The sequence below is a fragment of the Saccoglossus kowalevskii genome, chromosome 16, assembly GCF_978046115.1.
Source record: "Saccoglossus kowalevskii chromosome 16, keSacKowa6.1, whole genome shotgun sequence".
NCBI lineage: Eukaryota > Metazoa > Hemichordata > Enteropneusta > Harrimaniidae > Saccoglossus > Saccoglossus kowalevskii.
Genome location: NC_140656.1, coordinates 29,319,317 through 29,345,408, shown reverse-complemented (window position 1 = coordinate 29,345,408; position 26,092 = coordinate 29,319,317). Strand labels below are relative to the sequence as shown.

Genomic DNA, 26,092 nt, shown 5'->3' with positions numbered 1-26,092 from the left:
ATTTTGAATCTGATCTGAAAAATAAAATGATGTGCATCAGGAACCCATAATATCTAATATATGTAACAAGTTTGAACAAAATCCATACATAAACACCAAGATCCAGTTTTGAAAGGCCAAAAGTGATTTTTTTAGCACAAAAATAGCTGCCATTTGGCCATTTTGAATCAGTTAGTCAAACCAATATATCCAAGTCATGATGTATAATGAATATATAAAATTTGAACATAATCAGACAAAGCATGGCAGAGATATGCACGGCACTAGAACTGCATTCATTAAAACAAAATGGCTGCCAGTTGGCCATTTTGAATTGGATCTGAAAAATAAAATGACATGCATCAAGGTTCCATAATGTCCAATGTATGTACATGGTTTGAACAAAATCCATCCATAAAAACTCGCTTTTGATGATTTTTTTAGCACAAAAATGGCCACCATTGGGCCATCTTGAATCAGATCGTGAAACAAATTGATGTGCATATGTATAATATTATGTATGATGTATGTGTGAAGTCGGATTGTGATTGGTCCAGGCAAGTCTAAGATACAGGTCCGAATGCACGCACACACGGACACACAGACACACACATGCAAGTATGCACAAAGGTCAATCCATAAGTCCTCGTTTTCGGATTGCATCCGAACGGGGACTAAAAAGGTGAAACTCAGAAACATGACATTTAGTGTACATAAAGTCCTGCAATGGAGCATTCTTATTGATTGAAGAACACTAGGTGGGTCTCAAAACTTAATACAACTGTAACACTATGTTTTACTGATGTTCAATTTTTAATGATGATCAGAATAATTCAGAACTTGTAATTTATCATAGCATCTGGTAATGAAAATAAGTTGTTGCAGTGGTTGAGTGGCAAACAGAAAGCAGAAGTCAGTCATTTCATTTAAAATTGTTATAGTTTATTATCTACAATGTAATGGTGAAAACATTACAAGTTCAGATCAATGACTTGCAAGCTGGGATCAGATTAGATATCATATACAACTGTATATCGAGGCACAGAAATCAGTGACTTGATTATTTAAATATTGCTGTATATGCACCAGTAAATATAATATTTTCAACATACATAGACCAAATACAGGTATATAAACTTGGTGGGTTAATGTCAGAAATTTCAACACCTTTTGTAACAAGTGTAAAGTTAAGTATATCACATGCAGAACGCTGAACAATAAGTACTATTATAATAATACAAAATATAAAAACATACACATACAATAAAATTAAGCAATACTAAAGTTTATATACTGTACTAATCCCATTAGAAGCGCATTTTTAATAGAAGTTCATGTAAACCACAAATTACATTCATTGTATAATGAATCATTCCAATATTAAAGCGGGAGGGTCGTCACCAGCGCACATGCAGGAATTGAGTCCCAAGCGACGATAACAACACACACTAAAAACGCAAAGGCTCGTGGGTAGACGCTTGTTTAAACACAATGACACGCTATGGCCACCTGACGCACGCACAGGTGTCGACTCCCCTGCTTTAATTATTTTAACCATGGACCATGTTATTTATGTAATCATATGTGCTTGCATTGTACCATTTTAATAAAAGCTGCAGTTTTTAAAAACACATTTTACAGTAGAAGTATAGTAAATACAGTATTTAGTTTCGGGGAAATCACAAGCTGCAATGCATTGCAGCAGATTTCCTGAGACAATATTGGCATGCACTCGTATTCTGATAAAAAAATATTTTATAACTGATGTAGTCTTAACAAGAACATAGATTTCACATCTTCTCAAATAATCCTTGGAGTCTCGTCTTCTCCTCAAGATCCTTTTCTTTCTTAGTCTCCTCCAATATTTTTAATTCTTTCTTGACTACTCCAGATAATGTTTTGTCTAGTTCAGCTGCTCTAGTGAAATCTTTTTTAGCATCTTCAAAATTCCAACAAGCAAAATGGGCTTTAGCTCTCCTGAAAAGAGCTTTCACATTATCTGTAACAACAAAATGACAAAAATATTTATCAAAATTTGAGACTGAAGATATAATTATGAAATTTTTAAAAAATCAGAGAGAAGTCCACCTGAAATACTTATGTACCGAATACAAAGAAATCCAAAATCAGAAATCACTTTTTACAAAAAATAATGATTCATCAAAATAAAAAGAATTGAAGAAATCATCATGCAATGAGCAAATTGAAGAGCGGTCTACCTGAGATACATATATATTGAATATCAAAGCAATCAGACTTGCAGTTTTCAAGAAAATGTTGAAAATATCACGAAAATGACAAAAATATTTATCAAAAATACTGAATTGAAGGCATCAACAAATCTGAGAGTGGTCCACCTGAGATACATACATACATGGTATCAAACCAATTGCATTTTTCAGGCAGAATGTAAATAGTTGACATGAACAACAACGGACAGTCAGTGATATTTTCTGCCCCTCTCAACAAAGTTGACAGCTGAGCTGATAAAAGACTTACCTGAATCCTTGTCTAGTACTGTGTTTGTATGTTCTATCACCTGATAGTAATCCTTCAGTAACAGTTTACACTGTGCATAATTTAAAAGTAAAGGTATTTTCATAGCATCTAACCGCCTCCATTCAGTATCCCCAGGTTTTTCTTTCAATGCTAACTGTTCAAGACAGCCAAGTGCCTCTGCATATTTCTCAGCAGCTTTACAGTATTTTTTTTGCTTGTACAGTTGATTTCCTTCAGCCTGTAAACTTGGTACAGAGTCCATCTTTTCTTGTTCATTCATTGCCCAAGATTCCTTTTTATATTCTCCTGGATAATCAATCTCTGTCACTTCGAAAATAAAGTCGAGCGGCTGTGGATTTTGTAACAGTTCGTCCAAGTCACTGTGACCAAGTCCCGAATTTTGAAACTGGGCTAAACCGCAACAATGTTTCTTTTCATGTTCTATTTTACCACCTGAGGCAAACTCACGGAGACTCTTTGCAACGACTGGGTAAACTCCAATTAACTGCAATCAATAAATAATTAATTATAATTTTATTCACTTTGAAATAGTTCAATACCAATCAACTGGTTCAACATAAATATAAATTAACTTATTTCACTGCACCATATCAATGCACAACTACATGTATGGTTGCCATGACAACTTTAAAATCAAAGAAAGCTTAGAAAGAACTCCCGTGTGCTGAGAGTATTGAAGACACATTAAAAATTAATTCAAAATTACCTGTACATGAGATATTGATATAAAAGCTGAAAACTAATTATGTACATCAGGTAACTAATATGAACAGAACAGAACAAAAAAATTATGAATTATTATGCTAATTAGAGAATTAATATGAACAAATTTTAACCCAAAATTAATCAGGCCTGTCTATTGTCCTAGAGCATTTATGTACCAAATTTTATTCAAATGTGATGATCAGTAATTGAGATATCAGTGTTAATTAATTATGTTAATTAGGTGATTAATAAGCATAAATATTTACCAAAAACTAAAAACTATCAGGTCTGTGCAGTGTCCTATGATGTCTATGTACCAAATTTCATTGAAATGTGATGATTACTACTTGAAATATCAGAAGCTGAAAATTAATTAATTATGCAAATTAGGTAATTAATATGTACTCATATTACCTTAAAAACTATCAGATCTGTGCAGTGTCCTATGACATCTATGTACCAAAATTCATTGAAATGTGATGATTACTACTTGATATATCAAAAGCTGAAAATTAATTAATTATGCAAATTAGCTAATTAATATATACTGATATTACCCAAAAAACTATCAGGTCTGTGCAGTGTCTTATGACATCTATGTACCAAGTGTCATTGAAATGTGATGATTACTACTTGAAATATCAAAAGCTGAAAATTAATTAATTATGCAAATTAGGTAATTAATATGTACTCATATTACCTTAAAAACTATCAGGTCTGTGCAGTGTCCTATGACATCTATGTACCAAATTTCATTGAAATGTGATGATTACTACTTAAAATATCAAAAGCTGAAAATTAATTAATTATGCAAATTAGGTAATTAATATATACTGATATTACCCAAAAAACTATCAGGTCTGTGCAGTGTCCTATGACATCTATGTACCAAATTTCATTGAAATGTGATGATTACTACTTGAAATATCAAAAGCTGAAATATAATTAATTATGCTAATTAGGTAATTAATATGTACTCGTATTACCCTAAAAACTATCAGGTCTGTGCAGTGTCCTATGACATTTATGTACCAAGTGTCATTGAAATGTGATGATTAGTACTTGAAATATCAAAAGCTGAAAATTAATTAATTATGCAAATTAGGTAATTAATATGTACTCATATTACCCTAAAAACTCTCAGGTCTGTGCAGTGTCCTATGACATCTATGTACCAAGATTCATTGAAATGTGACAATTACTACTTGAAATATCAAAAGCTGAAAATTAATTAATTATGCTAATTAGGTAATTAATATCTACTGATATTACCCTAAAAACTTTCCGGTTTGTGCAGTGTCCTATGACATCTATGTACCAAGTTTTATTGAAATGTGATGATTAGTACTTGAGATATCAGTGGAAAAGCCGAAAATTGATTAATCATTATGCAAATTAGGTAATTAATATTGCACAGATTTTTACCCAAAACTAATCAAATCTGCGCATTAGTTTGGAGCATCTGTGTGCCAAGTTTCATCAAAATCCAATGAGTGGTTCTTTAGATATCAGTGGAACAGTCATAAAACAGCTAAAAATCAGCTAATTATCATGCAAATTAGGTAATTAATATGGTAATTTTTACCAAAACCTAATCAAATCTGCGCATTGGCCCAGAGCATCTATGCACCAAGTTTCATCAAAAACTGATGTATGGTTCTTGAGATATCAGTGGAACAGTCGGACACACATACACACACACACACATACACACATACAGACACACTAACTGCAAAGACTCCCTTTTTGTGCTTTGCACACGGGAGTCAAAAATGCCTCTTAAAAAAAAAAATTATTTTTCTGCTGGGATTATTTTTCACTCATTATAACAGAATGTTATACCATAGGCATTTATTGACTTAATTATTGTGCAATAGACCAATTTACTGGTTGTTATTTGACTGAGTGTGTGCTAGTCAATCAGCAATCTGATTAAAATCTGATGTAGTGTACGGGCTTTAATTATTTTGGCTATAAACTTATTTTAATTTTATTTTTTATTACTTTTGTTATTAATGCCTTTTTATTTTATTTTGATTTTGATTTTCTTTAATTCCGCCCTACATACATCTGATCCGACGCCTACGTAAGTCCCGTTCAAATCTCGCATAAGTAACAGCCAATCACAGGCTCCCTTTTATACAGGCTGTCGGTTGCTTACTTTTCAGTGTAGCGATACTCTACGGGCAATCTTTCTGTACATTATATTTTGCCCACTTGAATAAACCATTAATAGAACATTGCTAGTATATTTTTATTTACAAAAGAAATTCCACAGCATTTTACAATTTTTGTCATTACATTGAATATTTTGTTCACTTCCAACAAATGTGTACACTTCCTGATACATCTTCGCCAGCCACGGTTCGTTTATTCAGTCATCGCTTCAATTTTACATCAAACACTGAGCATAATTATCTAGAATGGAAGCAAAAAAATAAGTAAATCGTAATGATTAGAACACTGTAAACAGCTATAGTAAACAATGCAAATTTTAAATTGTATAACGGTCACCGGCCCACGGCATCGACGCAGACAATTGGAGCAAAAAAATATTTCCTGATCAATTGCGATGTGTTCCAAATAAAAAATATTTTATTCCAGTCCAAATCAGCTCAATTACTTTAATTAATAAAGAGTTATTGTATAATGTACAAAATGTTGATACATTTTGATGATTATTTACAGCTACGGCTTCAATACCGTAGACGGTTTTGACCCGATCGTCAACAAAACATCACCCGTCTCCAGGGCAAGCGACTAGAAAAAGACACCGGTGTTCGGTCGAACCGGTGGAAAAAAAATCGTCACTCCCAGAATAACTACGCAAAATAACGATCTAAACTCGAACCATTCGAGCCACAATATAAACATAAAAAAATGACTTTCGTTGCATTTGACAATGATAAACTTACCGAAAAGCCGTGTTCTTCTCGGTCGCTAACGTCGGTATAATCCGCCATTTTATTTGAGTGTGTTTGCCACCTGACTCTGCCCAGTGACGTCATCATGTGCGCTATAGAAGAAGGTCTGTGATTCGTTGACTAAAATCGTCGACAGTGGGTCTCATTGAAATCTCGTTACATAGGCATCGGCTCAGATGTAGGTAGGGCGGAATTTAAAAAAAATCACAAAATCAAAATCAAAGTAAAATAATAAAATAACAAGGCATTAATAACAAAAGTAATAAAACATAAAATTAAAATAAGTTTATAGCCAAAATAATTAAAGCCCGTACACTATATCAGATTTTAATCAGATTGGTCAATCAGCAATAGCGAGGTGGTTAATTTTATAAACAGACTTCACCTGTAATTAGATAGATTCGCTCTTGATTTTCACCACAAGTTTATTTAATATCTAATTTGTTCCTGTCCATTTTCTAGTGAATTATTTTGCAAATAGTGTTCTTTGCTAAAAATCTGGAAAAATTATGCGGGCTTGATTATGAAAAACAAGAAGTGTTTACTTTGGCGTTGAAATGATCAAAGGCAGCTTGCATACAATATAACAACAATTTGTTTGATACAAAACTGAAGTAGTAAAATATCTGCTTATAAAAATGCATATTCATGACCACAAGAAGTGAATTGACCCACCACCCACTGGACCTTACAAATCAACATTGTCACATGCATTGCTGCCAAGCAACCACGGAATCTGAAACTCAGCTACGGACTCAGATGGGCCAGTACATATTGACAAAAGTCATGCATGTTATCAACAACTTTTTGTTTCAGTTGGAAAGGAAATGCACAAACCTTATACTGTTCCATCAACTGTTTTAAATTTAAGCTAAGATTACTAAGGCCACTAGATTTATAAAGTAGAAATAGTCAGCAAAATAATGCCAATCAGACAAGCAGCCATTATCAGGAGGTATATTGAAAGAAGGAAATCTGACTACATGTGATAGGGTAAACATTTTTAAAATACTAGTATAAAGTTGATATGTTTGTTGGCATATTTTGTTGATTAGCACTTAAAAATAAGATAATGGAAGGGTTAATAAATTACAAAAGTTTGTTTGTACATTATTATTGCTAAGTAAGGACAGACAATGTGAAACTTCCAAGAATTATTAATAAAAACATAAATAATATCAAAGCTAAAACATACACAAACTATTTGTAGATGATACTTACAGATTTATCAACAGTATACTGTGCAACTTCATTAAGTCGCATTGTTTTTATACATTTCTCCCATACTTCTAGTTTGAATTGTTTCCCTATAATCAATTCCATAGGTTTACCATACTTCTTACTGTCATCCAAGACTGTCCTAGCATCATCTAGTTTGACTGTTTTGTAATGAAATTTCACCTGCACCAAAAATAATAATTAATTTTAAATCAATGAGATAAGATCCTGATTGAATGAAGTGGTAGGTAGGATAAGAAGTAGAGCATGGTCTGCTGTAGGCCTGGAGAACTAGAGAATGTTCTGCTGTAAGCTAGGGAATATAGAGGATGGTCTGCTCTAAGCTAGGGGATGTAGAAAATGGTCTGCTGTAAGCTAGAGGATGTAGAAAATAGTCTGCTGTAAGCTAGGGGATGTAGAGAATGGTCTGCTGTAAGCTAGAGGATATAGAAAATGGTCTGCTGTAAGCTATGGGATGTAGAGGATGGTCTTCTGTAAGCTAGGAGATGTAGAAAATAGTCTGCTGTAAGCTATGGGATGTAGAGGATGGTCTTCTGTAAGCTAGGAGATGTAGAAAATAGTCTGCTGTAAGCTAGGGGATGTAGAAAATGGTCTGCTGTAAGCTAGGGGATATAGAAAATGGTCTGCTGTAAGCTAGGGGATGTAGAAAATGGTCTGCTGTAAGCTAGGGGATGTAGAAAATGGTCTGCTGTAAGCTAGGAGATGTAGAAAATAGTCTGCTGTAAGCTAGAGGATGTAGAAAATGGTCTGCTGTAAGCTAGGAGATGTAGAAAATGGTCTGCTGTAAGCTAGAGGATGTAGAAAATGTCTGCTGTAAGCTAGGAGATGTAGAAAATAGTCTGCTGTAAGCTAGAGAATGTAGAAAATGGTCTGTTGTAAGCTAGGAGATGTAGAAAATAGTCTGCTGTAAGCTAGGGGATGTAGAGGATGGTCTGCTGTAAGCTAGAGGATGTAGAAAATGGCCTACTGTAAGCTATGGGATGTAGAGGATGGTCTTCTGTAAGCTAGGAGATGTAGAAAATGGTCTGCTGTAAGGTAGGGGATGTAGAGGATGGTCTTCTGTAAATTATGGGATGTAGAAAATGGTCTGCTATAAGCTAGGGGATGTGAAGAATGGTTTGCTGTAAGCTATGGGATGTAGAGGATGGTCTGCTGTAAGAGTCATTTGCAAGTGGAAGTGCACAGACTGAGAAAGGGGCAAAACAAAAAGCCATGGTCTGAGCTATAGGGCATATAACCAGGTCATAGCAGTATTCAGAAAGTACATTTTGTACAAGAAAAAATGTATGAAAATGGAAAGACCAAAATGTCTGGCAAGATATGAGAAGCTAAGGATAAGTATATGTTAATTAGGATATGCCTGGGATCAAGTTAGAATAAAGTACTAATACCATAAAACATACTGACCTTTGTGCCATCTGGAAAGTCAGGTAGTTCCCCATCCCCAGCGTATAACAATTTTTTCTTTATTCCACACTCTGTGTTTTCATCAATGAACATTGTCATTGCTAAACGTTCCTCAAGCTGCTGTAATTGAATGAATTCAAAGACAATAGATAATCATTTTGAGGAGACTTTAAAGTGGAGAAAAAAACAATGGGGCATTGTTGGATTTTGTAAGGTTTTTCATTTGCATTATTAATTAATTAATTGATTTTATAGTGTGCATAGGGTGGTATCTCAATTTTAAAGTGATACAGTCAATGTCAATGCATATGTCTAGATCAATAATAATTTTACTCATACTGCATTCCATTTTTGTCTTTTAAAAATAAAATGGCGACAAGCAAAGTATCGACTAAGAAGACATGAGGCAGCGATGAAGATTTGAGTGTTAATATAAATGAAATTGAAGCAGCTCCGAAAGATGCCTAACTAAATTTTATTCTCACAACTGGCCAGTGCTCATGGCCTACATAAAAGGCAAGGGTTGAGTTTGATAACAATGCCATGCAGTGTGGGAAATTATATCATCATGCTTCTAGTGATAGGACTGTGTTCATATCAAGATAGAAAAGTGACAATCTGCTGGTCGCCAGTCAATCCCTGGCTAGGACACGTACCAGTACATAATAAGGAAAGAGTTCCTTCTCCAGCCTCCCAATGAAATTCAATTTGCCCTCTCCCAATAATTATAAGTAATCCAAAGAGGGGTATATACAATTGAATTGGAAGAGAAGTACAGGAGGGGCAGGGTTAGGATTAGAGTTATGGATGAAGGGGCCCTAAGGAACTCTTACGCATAATAATGTAAATGTAAACAAAGCACAGATTTGACCATTTAAAATGTGTATTTTCTTTCACCCACAAAATAACAGAACTATTTCAAAACAACAATCAACCCAACATGAATGCACGACACAACGAATATTCAACTTTCATAAAATATATAAATCATTATTTTATACCAGCATTTCAATTGCCTTGTTAATTTCTGTGTCTCAGAATTACCTTTAAATTGAAGTTGATAATAGAAATAATCAGCTCCAGATTTATGTATGCCACTAGATTTCGACAGGTCACCCCATATACAAACTCAATATCGGTCATGAGTATATGTCGTGAAACTAGACAAAATCTCGTGCTATACTCGCCACGGGGTGGGTGAGGTGGTTTGATGGTTGTTATTCCGTAAATATCAGTCTTATTTTTTGTCAAACAAACATGTATGCATTTATTAAATTATTTTAAAGGACTACCAATCAATTCGTACACAAATAAATAATTAAATGGTAATATGTACACTTGTTGAGTGGTTTGACTTAACATATATCGTGTTAAGAAGAGAAACTCGGATCTTACCTTGTATGATTTGTAAATGGTGTCGCTGACAGTGAGAGGGCTTCGATGCAACGCAGACGTTTAAAATAATATAGACTATTCCCGACGAGAAGCGTTGCGGAATGATTTGCAAAAATCGGCTAAGCTTGACGCTATGAAACTATAAGGTCCTCTTATTCAGTTCGTATTGTCAATATTTAGCGAAAATTTAGTCCTTAAAATCACCCAAACCAAAAAATTATAGCTGTCGCCAAACATTACTTTTGTCTAGAGGTCACCCCGAGGTCATAATCATGCGCACACGCGATGCGCATTAGACAATCCAACATGGCCGCGCTCGTCACGTTGAGATGTTGCAGTGTTGCGAGATTGGGTAAGTTTTGTCATGCTGATCTTTTATTTTATATTATCATGTATGCTTAATAATTGTTCTTTGGATGACATAAATATAAAATCAAGTGAGGCCAGTCAAAGCATTAATGCCCTGTCCTAGTTCCCCTTCTAGATGTAATAAGATACACACGTTTTTCGCCAATGACACCATGCAGGTTTGGTTTTGCCTGGAAAGTCGAGTAAGTTGGTGCCAAGAGGGTTTGAATAATTATTCACGCACGAAACAAAAAAGAGCAAACTAGTCCTAAATTTTCCAAATTTAAAGTAATGAAAATACTCTCCCATCAATAAAGATAAATAAAGATGTATGGGGCCAGGCACAATGTAATGGAGGGGGTACACAGGCAACACTAGCTGCGGTTCCGTAGCTCTTTGGTGCGACCTACAATCGAATTTCGCCCTAACAATTTCATTTGGACGTCTTTTTTTTAATTTTGTAGTTGTAGGCCGGCCAGAGTCAGTCACGTAAATAATGCGGTCGGCAACATAGGGCTATGATTCCACAGCTAAGGCAACACATGGTGTATACAGAACGAGAAGTTGCACCTTGTTGAAGAAACAGAATAAAAATAGAATCTTTTATTTTTCTTGCATCATAAAACAAATAACCGTTATGTGTTATTTTGTGAACAACAAAACAAAAATGATCAAATTCAGTCTCCAAAAAATAACCTTAAATTTTTGAATAAATCCTGTATTTGTACATAATAATAACAATTGTTTATTGCATCTTTAGAAATACATATTTCTTTCAGTATAGAAATATTAATCGATGCAAATAAAATATAATAAGAATTAGTAAGAATTTAAAAGGGCAGTTGTCAATATGGGACTCATAGCGATGTGTACAACGCAAAATAAATTTTGCTCACATGAAATTCGAACACGAGCTGCGCGATGACCGTCACCATTTAAAAAAGTAACAAAATATAATAAGTTTAAAAACATGATATCTACCAGAATATTTGCTTATAAAATGTATTTGAACTTGTCTTTGCAGCTCTTCGAAATACTCCATCCAGAGCATGTCGAGAGTCCACATACGTAAGTACATCCTCCCTTACTTGCCTATCACTCACCCAAATAAAGATCCAGGAGAAGTAATTATTTCCATAGACATTTTAGAGATTTTAATAGCATAGCTCTGCTTATAGCTCACGTTACTGTGTTCAGAAGAACCATTTTTATCTCCAAGACCATTTTCAAAATACAAGGTATTGTTTTTGCATCAACAAATATGAGATTGTCATGAAACTATAGCAAAGTATGCATCAAAGCAGAAAGGTGAATATATCACAGTTTTTGGTATATTTTATTTTGGAGATGTGCTTCCAATAGAACATGTACATGTATGTAAAGATTTATACATTACAGAAAACACTAATTCTTTCTTTTTTCCTTGGTAAACTTTTTTTGTCACAGCATCGTCAGCTAATCAATAACACACGTATATCATCGGTGTTGTCGAGAAGGCATTATGCTGATAAACAAACATATGACAGAAGCAAACCGCACGTCAATATCGGTACGATAGGTCATGTAGATCACGGTAAAACTACGCTGACAGCAGCAATTACAAAAGGTGAGTAGTCATATTGTTTGAGTATTGTTTCTTGATCAGCAAACAAAGCAAGGGAACTAGAATTTTTAACTCCAAATTCTGCTTCCAGAACTGCATTATTCTGCAAGTTTTGTAAGTTTTTTTACCACTATAGGCAGCACTAATTGGGTTAACATTGCAGAAAACAATCAGTGGTGTCAAACATACGCGCTACAAGACACTATGCTAATATGCATTGTAATTAAGTGGATTCATTGAATTGATCAGTTAGACTGTTTTACAATTTATCACAACAATTTCAAATGTAGACTAGATGAGACACATTAGAAAGTTCCCTGCTCATGATTGATTTGACATACTGTGGCTTATTTGACAAGTTTGCATAAATTTAAAAGGTGTGGATAGTAAATCAACTTTTTGGCTTTGGTCATCAAGAACCTGGATATGTATTTCTTCCATTTTTGCTATGTAATCAATTTCTTTACTTGTATAGCGAATAAATTATTAGAATACTGTGTGATTTGGACATTTTCATAGTAAAAGTAATGTACATTGATTGATATCTCGACCACAATCCCTTAACTGATGCTATTTCTATTAAAGACTTCCAGGTTTGACAGTAATTAGCACTCACACAAGTAAGTCCAAAATGTGAAACAAGACTCCAGACCTCTGATTTTAATTTATGCAAACTTGTCAAAGTTAGCCTTGATGTGTTGAACCAATCATGGGTGGATCAATTTATGTGTCTTGAAATGTAGTCATCTGACCTACAAATTTTGAAATTTAAACAGACCACATTTACCAATTGTAGTAATATGTGAAATCAAACCATCATTTAATTATTGTATTATCTCTGATGAGACATTCTTTTTTACTTTGTAGTTTTATCTGAGCAAGGAACAAGTGGATCAACCAAATTCCATAAATATGATGAAATTGACAAAGCACCAGAAGAACGGAAACGAGGCATCACAATAAACTCTGCTCATGTTGAATATGAAACTATGACAAGACATTATGCTCACACTGATTGTCCAGGTCACTTGGATTACATAAAGGTAAGACCAGTGCTTCCTCCGAATTGCATTGTCCTGTGCTTAGAACAATGCTTAGGGATTCTTGTGTAACTATCAGAGTAGAGCCTCAATGTAATAGTAGAGCTTTTTGCAAGGGCATCACTATGTAAAAATGTTTTCATAATTTATAATGTTAATACATAATCCAAGTTTGTGTTGCTTTCAATTCAAATTCATCCATGTGTGTTCATTAGCTACTTTGTATAAATGGTGTCATATAACCTCATTAATATGCATAACTAATATCTCTGGCACTGTTGCAGTCAGGGATATGCATTTGGTGAAATATTGCTAATGTATCAGATGTATATATGGGCATTTACTCAATTAATATGCGTAACTGTAATGTATTAATTAAGCACTGCTACAGGTAAGGACATGCAAGTAGTGCCATGATGAAGGCATTACTAACATCACATGTCCATATATGGTCTTGTGACCTCATTATTATGCATAACTGTATTATCTTGTTTACTGTTGCAATCAGGGATATTCATTCAGTGCAATATTGAAGACATTGGACAGTAGATATATCTAACATATCAGATGACCATATATGGTCATTAACTCAATTAATATGCACAACTGTAATGTATTAAGCACTGCTACAGATAGTAATATACAACCAGTGCTATGAGGGCATTGGATAAGGAATACAACTAATGTATTAGATGACTATATATGTTCATGTGACTTCAATGATATGCTTAACTGTAATATCTTAAGTACTGCTGCAGAAAGGGACATGCAACAAGTACTATAACTGTGTTAACAAACAAGATTTGTGACCAAAATTTCAAGTCATCTGATTATATATAGTCACAATTTCATGAAATTACATTGTCACTTGGAACCACCTGGATCTCTGCTTGCAGTCTTATTTTCAAATGCCATATTTATAAATAACAAAAGCTACATTCAATAATTTTGCATGCATTACAGTGGGCGCAAGATATTTACATACACCTAACGTCACTGGATTGTCTAGGAAAGTGTTTGGGGATGTTGCAAAGCTCCTCAATAATTGCCTACCAGGTGTGGGAGTTAGGAGTACTAGTATGTAAATATTTTGTGCCCGCTGTAAATGGAATTTTTGCTTTATGCGTATTTGAGATGTTCAGATTACTTTGCGCATTTAATGGGGTAGATTGTTTTGAAAACAAGTTTAAATCTAGTGAAGTGTTGTGTCATGCTTGAACCGTGCTGTATGTCCATTGTGTCATGCTTGAACCGTGCTGTATGTCCATTGTGTCATGCTTGAACCGTGCTGTATGTCCATTGTGTCATGCTTGAACCGTGCTGTATGTCCATTGTGTCATGCTTGAACCGTGCTGTATGTCCATTGTGTCATGCTTGAACCGTGCTGTATGTCCATTGTGTCATGCTTGAACCGTGCTGTATGTCCATTGTGTCATGCTTGAACCGTGCTGTATGTCCATTGTGTCGTGCTTGAACCGTGCTGTATGTCCATTGTGTCATGCTTGAACCGTGCTGTATGTCCATTGTGTCATGCTTGAACCGTGCTGTATGTCCATTACCTCACATACTTATTCTACCAGTGTGATTGGATTAATAATAAACCTCAATAAGGCTTGCTCTAAATAGCTGACTTTTAAAGGAACTGAAAGTCAATGACTTAGTCTATGTTATTAGGTCTCTGTGTCTGACTGGTCATTTACCTCATTCTGTTTATGTTGCATAGTGATGAAAACATTCATTTAATACTTGCATGTAATTGTATATTTTCATTTCCATTTTCAAGTTAACTATTAGAAACTGGGGGAGCAAAGTCAATAATACAAAATACTGAATACAAAAATTGAATATAACATATCTGGACTAAAAAATGTGGGAAAAAAATTGCTGAAAAAATATTTATAATTGAAAAATGCACACATATTTGATGAGGTTGGTAGGTAGGTCTGTTCACGGTTTTTGAAGAACTGCTGTCAGATTTCAATGAAGCATGGTAGGTGCTCTTGGACAACACACTTGCTAGACTTCTAAAAATCTGTTATTAGTCAATTTTGGCTTTTCCATCGATAACTCAAGTACTAATAATCCCATTTTGATTTTCTTGGATGCACGTACATGATTAGTTGTGGGTTAAAATCTGTGCTTATTAATTTGCATATTAATTAGTCAACTATCAATTTTTCCATTGATATTTCAAGTACTAACAATTACATTTCAATGAAACTTTGTACATAGATGCTCTGTGACATTGTGCATGCCTGATTAGTTTTACACTACAGCCAATGCATATTAATTGTCTAATTTGCATATTCAAATAGTCAGTGCGGTTTTCATTAATATCTCAAGTACTATAAATCATATGTCAATAATTGGTTAAAAACTCACAAGGACTATGTAATGCAATAACTTGTTTTTTCGCTGCTGTGTACAAAACACACAGTGCACGACGTCTTTGCAGTTACACTTTCTGTTGATATCATTTGCTGGATTCAGTGTTCAGTTTATGGTTGAATTCTGTTCATATTGGCTACTTTGTATGAATTATTTGATTTATCATATTTAACAGTACAACTAATCAAAATTTTAATGAATATTAGTACACAAACCTCATTACTTTAGGGTTGAAATCCCCATGCATATTAATAATTACCTAATTTTCATAAATTAGTCAATTTTCTGTCATCTCAATTACCACTTACCATCAGATTTGAGTTGAACTAGTAACAGGTGCTCTGGGGTTCAGATGCATAATGATACACTATCAAATTTCTTCTTTTACTTTTCCGTTAGTATTATAAACGTCAATATTGTGGGTCAGATTGCTTCAGATTGTGCATCTCTAAGACCAGAGCTATATTAAAAAACAAGCATCTTTAATTTGTAATTAATTTTAAATATTCCTCGTTTGCACTTTATGGCTTCGCCCCTCAGAAAGGTCTTTGTAATGTTTCTTTAATTATACTTAGAACATGATTACTGGTGCAGCTCAGATGGAGGGTGCTATATTGGTTGTTGCCGCAGATGATGGTCAAATGCCTCAAACCAGAGAACATTTGCTTCTTGCCAAGCAGGTATGTAACTATTGTAGAAGTAAAACTTTGAAGCAGGGTATATTTCAGAAATATACCATCATCAAGCATGGTATGATATTCAGTGAGCTTTTTTTCCAAAAAAATTCACAATTGAGAATCATACATATATCTTGTACCGTTAAAATCCTATTATAAACCGCATATCTAATAGTAACCGCACCCCCGATTTCGGCTTCAGTGTTTGAGAGTTCTCAACAAAAATTGAAAACATGAAAAGTACCTATTACTAACCGCACCCCCAATTCAACAAGACCGTGACTGACTTTGTTTCAACCAGCTGGTACATTGTTCCTAATCCTATTCATTTGTTTCAACAACGTGCCTAAAAATATTCACACCTCTTTATTGTTCAGTCGTGTTAGGATGTCAAACACGCAGTGAAACTGCTTTTGTTCTTGCGACAACTTTCCTCAATACTCCTTATGAATACGTCCGTGTGTTGCAAGTTTTCGACAATGAGCTGTTCTCACCGAAAAAACTGTTAAATTCTTTTTCAATGCTCAGTTTATCTTTTGAAAACAACTAATTTCTTGATTTAAAAAAAAGTCATATCGTTTTCCCATGGAAATCAAAGCCAAAAGATCGCACTACACTATCGGTAAATCGCTTCCGGGTTTCGTTCACCATGAAGTCGGTGACCTGTCATTAACATGAACTGAGGTAATTTGAACACGTGGGCACCATCCAGCATTTTGATTGGTTAATTAGCGACTTGACCTACCCGGTCAAGTAATGTTTCGTGTGCATTCAAACTACATAGCGGAAGTCGTGTCGCATCGATCGTTTACATATGACCGAAATAATTCGCTTACAGTGAAACTAAGTTGAATTTTACTTGTATTTGATAACAATTCAACGAATTTATTTTTCGTGCGTTATTATAATCACTACTGAGTAATAATCAACAATTTCAACAGTTCGAAAACAAGTAAGTTATTCACTTGTGAGCCGAAGCATGGCCGTACCGTACCTTTTTAGTGTCGTACCATGATCATTTTCTACTAAGCAATGCATTAATGTTTGTTTATATTTGAAACCCCTGTCAGAATATACTTTCCGTTACGAAGAAGATTAAAAAAATAAATGCATATTACATTAAATATACGGAGTATTTTTTTCATGTGAACAGTTTTTTTGTGACGTGACACTTATCACTCTTCCCTGACATCTAAATTGGAGTTAGCTTGTATTCAAAAGATTGTACGGTGTATTATTTGTTTTGTGCAAGTGATGTGGGAAAAAAATGACCATGCCCATTTAGTGATTGCAGTATGTACCTAATATAAACCGCACCCCAAACTTGAGCTGTTGATTTTTTATTTGATACATTGTAATATAAACCGCTGTTTATAATAGGATTTTAACGGTATACATTGGATTGTTCAGGGTTAGGTTTTTTTTGTTTTTTTTGAATACTGAGCTAAAATGGGGGAAATTTGAGACAAATGCGAGTACAAGCGCATTTTTAAATGCTTAAGAAGGAAAATAAAATGTCCGAGAAACAGATTTTTTTTTCTCAGCCTTAGTTTTAACTTACTGGTGAGAAAAATTTAAATGAAATTTATCTAAATTTCCCAAAACAATATTACACTGCAACTCAGGATTTGTATGCGTTATAAATTTATTATTTATAAAATTATTAAGTCGCTGATCGCAAAATGTCATGGAATGCAAATCAAAACTTGCACTTGCAAGATTTACCTTTTGTTACTTTTAAAGACCAAGCTGACAATCCCTGGGATTGCATAATTTATTTAGTAATTTAACAAAATATTAATTAAAGACGTTGAGACTTTAAAAAATTTATGGGTGTAAACTATTCTTGGCAGGTTTTAGCTACATGGTAATGTGCTAAAAGTATGTAGATATAGACCATTTTTGGGTGTACTCTACACAGATTAATTTTATTTAGTGAAAACATTTTTTATGGAAATCAGAATTGAAATAATACAAGTAGCACATGTGCAGGCAGGAAAAGTTCATGTTGAAAGAGTGTTCAACCAGTTACGGTATAATTGCAGATTGGCATGGAGAAGATTGTGGTATATATAAATAAAGCTGACGTGGTCGACGCCGAAGTATTAGAACTTGTTGAAATGGAAATGAGGGAAGTTTTGTCTGAGTTTGGTTTTGATGGCGACAACTCTCCTATTATAACTGGGTCAGCTCTTTATGCCATGGAGGTAAGATTATGTTATATCATAAGTTTTACATATTAATAATAACAATTGAGCAAATCTGATTTCATTGATCAAGATTGTGCACCAGAAAGCAATGAAATATGTTGCGTCTTGATAAAGATTTCATTCCTGTAAACTAAAATGATTATTAATGCTATGTTAGAAATAGCGTTATAATAACTAGCTGGAATTAATTTTCGCTGAAAAGGCTTTTTGGGCGTTTTGTATGGAATTTATTAGTCCCCGTTCGGACGCAGTCCGAAAACGGGGACTTATGTTTTGACCTCTGTGTGTTCGTGTGTGCGTGCGTTCGGACCTGTATCTTAGAAATGCCTGGACCAATCACAATCAAACTTCACACATACATCATACATGATATCATACATATGCACGTCAATTTGTTTCATGATCTGATTCAAGATGGCCGAATGGCGGCCATTTTTGTGCTAAAAAATCATAAAAAGCAACCAATTCTCGGCTGTTTACAGATGGATTTTGCTCAAACTTGGTATATACATTAGACATTATGGGACCTTGATGCAAATAATTTTGTTTTTCAGATAACATTCAAAATGGCCGACTGGCGGCCATTTTGTATTAATCAATGTGGTTCTCGTGCCATATCTCCAACTGTTTTGACTGATTATGTTATAATTTTAAATATTCATTATACATCATGTCATAGATATACGGATATATTGGTTTGATGATCTTTTTCAAAGTGTGCTATTTTTGTGCTAAAAAAATCCTCGAATATCAAGCATTTCTGGCATTTATGGATGGATTTCGTTCAAACTTGGTACATACATTAGACATTACGGGTTCCTGATGCACGTCATTTTATTTTTCAGATCAGATTCAAAAAGGCTGTCTGGCGGCCATGTCGTTTTAATGAATGGGTTTTCAGACCCATATGTCTGACTTGTTTTGTCTGATTATGTTCAAATTTTTAATATTCATTATACATCATATCACAGATATACGGATTTATTGGTTTGATGATCTTTTTCAAAGTGTGCTATTTTTGTGCTAAAAAAATCCTCGAATATGAAGCATTTCTTGCATTTATGGATGGATTTTGTTCAAACTTATAACACACGTTAGACATTACAGGTCCCTGATGCATGTCATTTTATTTTTCAGATTCAAAATAGCTGACTGGCGGCCATTTTGTTTAATGATCGGGCTTCTAGAGCCATATCTCTTAAATGCTTTGACTGATTATATTCAAATTTGATATATTCGTTATACATCATGTTATATATATATATATATATATACATGTATTCAAAATGGCTGATTTTGAATGCTGTTCCAGAGCAATATCTCTCAATATGGACAAGTACTTGTTTGACGATCATTGATACAAATGTCAATCATTTTAATGTTGAAAAAATCATATTCCTGACATGGTTATATTCCAGCAATATTACTATAAACATAACTATATAAAACTATATAACTATATATTGTGTTTTATTATATTTAATGTCTTTTGACCACAGATAATGTAACAAAATATATTATTTAGTGTCAAATAAAATATACTATACTATACTATATACTATACTATATCTTAAATTTGATAACTAACGGGGACTGTGCCATGCATGGCTTGTTTTCACTGATTTTTGATGAGTTTAATGTGAAAAATAGGAAAAAAAGTATATTCGCTGGATTTTATTTTCACGGAATTATCCCTTCAGCGAAAATAAGTTCCAAGCGAAAATAAAGTACTAGTATTCCATTTTAAATATCTACTATCCATATTAGTAAATTTTGATAATGTGACACAAACATTGTAAGAAACTTTATTACCTACATCTTGAATCACCATAATTACTAGCAAAGTTAGTTAAAATAAGACACTAGTTGAAAGGAATTCATTATAATATGTATGCATTTGTCTTTTGGTTCTGTGGATTCTTTGTTTCACCACTAGATGGCGCTGTACTGATTGAATTCAAAGAATGATTATTCTCTTTCTTCAATGTAATTCTAGGGACGTGATCCTAAACTTGGTGAGGAATCCATCAAAGCATTACTTGCGGCTGTGGATGAATACATACCACTACCAGTTCGTGAGTTAGACAAACCTTTCATGATGCCAGTAGAAAGTGTCCATTCCATACCAGGTGAGTTTCATCAAAGACACTAGAAAATGCAGGGAAGAATAAATGCAGTTTTCTCATTAGTGTGAAATCAAACATTTCATGTACAAGATTACATTTGATTAGAATTTTAGCTCTATTAGAAGCACATCTCCAATAGAAACACATATAAACCAACACTGAATCATTGAAATATTAATTATTTTGACCTTAAAAACAAATCTCTGAGCACATGCACTTTTAATAGAGCAAATATGGTAACCCAAGTTGCTTTGAAAAAATGCAACAAAATATGTTTCAAAGGAACAAGTTTCAAAACAAAAACAAAGTCAGTAGAATATAATACCCGGTTCAACGGAATTGTCCCAACTCACAAATCATCTTCTCATTCTTGATAAAATGCACTTGTATAAATGCAAAATTTTAATATTTACATAACCATGGTCAAAGATATAAAAGAGATTGAGGAATATATTGCAACGAAGAATAGTAAACTTGAGGTACATAACAAAAAGTGGTCAATCATACAGAATAGACTCTAACTCAGGCTTATTAAAATTGAAATTAAAATAGTCAATATTTATTTATGTATTCATTTTCTATCTAGCTAGATCTTACCGCACACAGTTTCTTTTGAAATCATATCTTGAGATTAAGCCTTCTGTAATGTAATGTATATGTTTTGTTTGTCCATGTCTGTTATATACATAAAAGTAAATAAATATTTAAAAATAAAGTCAGTAGAAATATAAAATACTGTATTTGCTCTGTTAGTAGCACATGTGCTTACATAAATGATAGGTGGATCTATGGTCTAAATAATTCATATTATTATACATCTGTCATCATAACACTATAAGTTACAGCGTGCCGTAATTTTGAGGCATTTTACAGGGTATTTTCATCCTACCATATTAGGAAATGTGAATTCCAAATATGGTTTATGTGCGTAAGCGTCCTCTAAGAATAAAAACAAACATGGCTGCCGTCGGGGTTTGACCGGACTTCATACAAAGAAGTTTGCTGATTCTGTTCTAAACTTTTTAGATTTCGGCATTCCCATGATGACACCTCGAAGTATGCACTCGGACAGTACGCTGTTGCATCCACATCTGTGCGCGTCAACCGATACTGCCGCTGTACTGTCTTTGTGCATATATTCATATCACAGTATACAATAAATGCATTCTTTGGTTTATATGCACTATTACATTGTAGAGATGAACTTCTAATAGAGTAAATATGTTTTGATTGAATTTTGTCAGTGTTTTCATGTCACTAATAAATGCTACCTATATAGCATCAATTTTATATCCTTGAATCATCAGCAGAAGGACAATATTGTGTCCTAATGTCTCCACCTTAAGTGCACATCAATTGGTGTATTGGTAGTGTCAATCTAGTCATATACAATATTATTTACAGGTCGTGGTACTGTAGTAACTGGACGAGTGGAAAGAGGCATTATCAAGAAAGGTGACGACGTAGAATTTATTGGGCATAATGCCAAACTTAAATCTATTATAACAGGTAACAATTATATATCATAAATCTTGACAAAAAATAATCAGTGGTATTTGATTTATATGAATCGAATGAAACAACTCATTGATCCAAAAGTTGTGGAAAATTCTAATTCATTCTTCTTTAGAATGTACATCTTATGAAACCCCCTAACTTCCTTATTTAAAACCAGTAACTGAATAATTCCTTGTAATACCAACATTATAGCATGCAGGAATGTGAAACAAATTTTAGCATTAGTAATGTGCAGTTTTGAGTTGACAGCACTGTGTTAATTAAATTTGATGTTTCTTGAAAGGCATTGAAACTTTCCACAAAACGTTGGGCACTGGTGAAGCAGGAGACCAGCTGGGTGCTTTGTGTCGAGGGTTGAAACGAGACGAAATTAAACGTGGTATGGTATTATGTAAACCAGGCTCACTCAAAGCACATCAAGAAATTGAAGCACAGGTATTGTAATTTCCAGTCTTTTAAGCTACTGTATGAAGCTTAATAATTAAATAATTATTTCTATGAGTCATTATTATACATAATTGAAATTCTAGGAATAAAGATTAGCTAATATTGTTTATCATCTATAGGTTTATTTCCTAAGTAAAGAAGAAGGTGGTCGACACAAACCGCTAACAACTAACTACACGCCAGTTATGTTTTCTTATACATGGGACACATCAGCTAGAATTTCATTACCTGAAGATAAAGAAATGGTTATGCCAGGTTTGTATCTGTTTTCTATGTTGATTGGATATGGTAATTACCATAATTAGTGCTTAAATCTTTAGTTAGTAAGCATGTAGTTCACTGGTAGACATTAATATGTATCAGTCATCGTGTAACCAAATGGTTAAGTCTGGTTAATCTTTTTGCTAGACCATGATTGCTAAGTTTTGTAGTGGCAATGGCTATGCTACTGCCCAGTCTTTTTTCAAATAGGTATGCACATTTTTAGTGTTAATTGCAATTTTTAGTTCTACTGGTATGTTTGTTACAGAGCTAGGCATTTAGGGTAGTTTTATAATAGCCTTGTAAAATTGCTATAAGCACAACTTAATAGTAACTTGCTTGCCTTAACAGACTATTATATTAGTAAATATTCATGTATAGACAACATACATTTCAGACAAGTGAGTTAACACTGATTAATCTATTGCAAGTAATTATGGTTCATATTAATAACTACTGCAGAAGTAGGCTATATACTATGTTCGTGCCTTGTTACTCCCCATTTGAACTCAGTCTGATAATCTCTTTGTGTGTACCTGTGTATCTGTTTGTAAGTCTGCTCTAACCTGCATTTCAGATATACCTTGACCGATCATGTTCAGATTTGGCACAAACTTGTGTATTGGCCATATGCACATTCATTCATTTCATGATCAGATTCAAGATTGCCAAAGAATGGCAATTTTAATGTCAAATTCATAAAAATCAAGCTTTTTATGCAATTCCAGAACTAGATCTTATCTTGTATGAATGAATTTCATACATTGGACATTATCTGACCTTGAGGCATGTCATTTTGTATTTAGATCGGATGTGTTTCTGCCTTGAGTGATTGTGTTCAAATTTTGCATTTCTGCCATTCTGAAACTAGATCATGGTCATGTATTGATGTATTACTAATTACATTGGCAAAAATACTACAGATTTTTTAGCTCCACTGTCGACTTTGTATATGTACCTTGGGTAGACCTCTCCTTAGGTTTGTTCATTTTATGTTGATTTCTTCAATTCTCTAATTTTGGTGAATATTTTTGTCATTTTTGGTAAAAGGTGATATTTTCGACTTCTTGTTAAAAACCGCATGTGCAATTGCTTTGATATTACATATATAAATACTTCATGTGGACCTCTCTCAGATTTGTTAATTTTGTGATGATATCTTCAATTCTCTAATTTTGGTGAATATTTTTGTCATTTTTGGTAAAAAGTGATATTTTCAACTTCTTGTTAAAAACCGCTAGTCTGATTGCTTTGATATTACATATATTGGTACTACATGTGGACCTCTCTCAGATTTGTTCATTTTGTGATGATATCTTTAATTCTCTAATTTTGGTGAATATTTTTGTAATTTTTGGTAAAAAGTGATATTTTCGACTTTTTGTTAAAAACCAAAAGTTCAATTGCTTTGATATTACATATATAGGTACTACATGTGGACCTCTCTCAGATTTGTTCATTTTGTAATGATATCTTCAATTCTCTAATTTTGGTGAATATTTTTGTCATTTTTGGTAGAAAGTGATATTTTCGACTTCTTGTTGAAAACTGTAAGTCCGATTGCTTTGATACTATTCATATTGTTCATTTTCTAATGATGTCTTCAGTTCTTCAATTGAAATGTGCATTGCTAACAGCGGAGCTATCTCAGCCGATAGGCTGCTTGTTTGATTTATTGTTGGATTATTAACAAATCCTGTTTCTTATTTTCCAGGTGAAGATATTAAAGTTAACATGAGTCTATTGAAACCCATGGTGACTGAGATTGGTCAAAGATTTACACTCCGTGATGGCAAAATTACTATTGGTACCGGAGTCATAACAAGTATTTTACCAGATGCTGCCAAGACAGCGTGATTTGACACCACGTAGTAGACGAGTTTTGAGTTGGTGTCATCAGTCATGCGTAAATGGGGGGGGGGGGTTGATTTCCAGGTCACAGAATTTATTTGCTAGTTTTCCTGGTTCCTGCCATTTTGATATTAAATGTTTTTGTGGCGAAAACAACACACACCCAACCCTGACCTGCGTAGATGAAAATGTTTTTTACACACCAGAGTACCGGTACTCAAGTTTCTATGGCAACAGTAATACTCAAAACTGGTTTATTGGTTGCTTGTTTAGGTTTTTAATAATGTGATATGCAGAGCTTGAACTATGTGGACATGTTGACTCTAATGGCTCAAAAATGTGTTCTTGCATCCCTTCAAAATCTATAGATTTTTTGCCAAACTATTACTATATGCTAAGGTAATTTTATCACTTTTTTAGCTCCGCTGTTGACTTTGTCGAGCGGAGCTTATCATTTGGGTGATTGTCCGTCGTCAGTGTCCGTCGTCGTCCGTGTCAATATTTTACATTTTCAACTTCTTCTTGAAAACTACAAGCCTGAATGCTTTGATACTTGGTTTATATGTACCTTGGGTAGACCTCTCATAGATTTGTTCATTTCATGATGATATCTTCAATTCTCCAATTTTGGTGAATATTTTTGTCATTTTTGGTGAAAAGTGATATTTTCGACTTCTTGTTAAAAACCGCAAGGCCAATTACTTTGATATTACTTATATAGGTACTACATGTGGACCTCTTTCAGATTTGTTAATTTCGTGGTGATATTTTCAATTATCTAATTTTGATGATTATTTTTGTCATTTTTAGTGAAAAGTGATATTTTTGAATTCTTGTTGAAAACAGAAAGTCCCGTTGCTTTGATACTATACATATTGTTCATTTTCTAATGATATCTTCTGTTCTTTAATTGAAATGTGCATTGCTAACAGCGGAGCTATCTCAGCCGACAGGCTGCTTGTCCTTGAAATTGCTGCCCCCTCTCAACTGTGGAAGTTCAAGCTTTGGATATAGAATCTTCAAAGTGCTGTTAGTCATTGTTATTGAGTATGGAAGCACAATAGTTGAACAACAAAGGAATTCATCATGATAGCATGTGAATAGAAAATTAAAGTACATCTTTGTGCCATTGGTTACAACACCGTCCCTCGAGGGACGGTGGTTACAAGTCAAGGACATAAATAAATTCTGTACCAAATCAAACATGGTTGATTGGTCAAAATAATTCATGTACTGAATCCTTCATGACTGTCCAGAATTAGTTTCCTAAATCTACTATGTGAGATAGTTAATCTTTATGGCATGTATGGCTTATACATTATTTCATATTATGGAAATATTTTAATCCTCACTGACAGGATTTATAATTTGTCATAACTTTATTTGGTGGGTTATAGCTCTAGAGTTTTGTATTATGTGAATTGAAATAAATATTACAGTATGGTGGAAAATAA

General features: G+C 33.8%; 2 protein-coding genes across 3 annotated transcripts; one reads left to right on the top strand and one right to left on the bottom strand.

Annotated features, from left to right (window-relative positions):
* Nucleotides 1-899: 899 nt before the first annotated feature.
* Nucleotides 900-10,448, bottom strand: LOC100373011 (AH receptor-interacting protein-like). 2 transcript variants are annotated; one of them, XM_006812709.3, is made up of 5 exons: nucleotides 10,170-10,448; nucleotides 8,775-8,894; nucleotides 7,350-7,529; nucleotides 2,479-2,983; nucleotides 900-1,978 (listed from the first exon to the last, which is right to left on the bottom strand). In XM_006812709.3, exons 2-5 carry the CDS (start codon nucleotides 8,871-8,873, stop codon nucleotides 1,770-1,772), a joined length of 993 nt encoding a protein of 330 aa, XP_006812772.1. In that variant the 5' UTR covers nucleotides 8,874-8,894; nucleotides 10,170-10,448; the 3' UTR covers nucleotides 900-1,769. The 2 variants fall into 2 exon arrangements, with proteins under 2 accessions (XP_006812772.1, XP_077862725.1); XM_078006599.2 differs by having other exon boundaries at nucleotides 8,775-8,891.
* Nucleotides 10,411-26,092, top strand: LOC100372862 (elongation factor Tu, mitochondrial-like). The gene is made up of 11 exons (XM_002731735.4): nucleotides 10,411-10,521; nucleotides 11,542-11,585; nucleotides 11,964-12,123; nucleotides 12,988-13,163; nucleotides 16,124-16,228; nucleotides 18,271-18,432; nucleotides 20,432-20,564; nucleotides 21,966-22,070; nucleotides 22,363-22,514; nucleotides 22,646-22,781; nucleotides 24,502-26,092. Exons 1-11 carry the CDS (start codon nucleotides 10,455-10,457, stop codon nucleotides 24,642-24,644), a joined length of 1,383 nt encoding a protein of 460 aa, XP_002731781.2. The 5' UTR covers nucleotides 10,411-10,454; the 3' UTR covers nucleotides 24,645-26,092.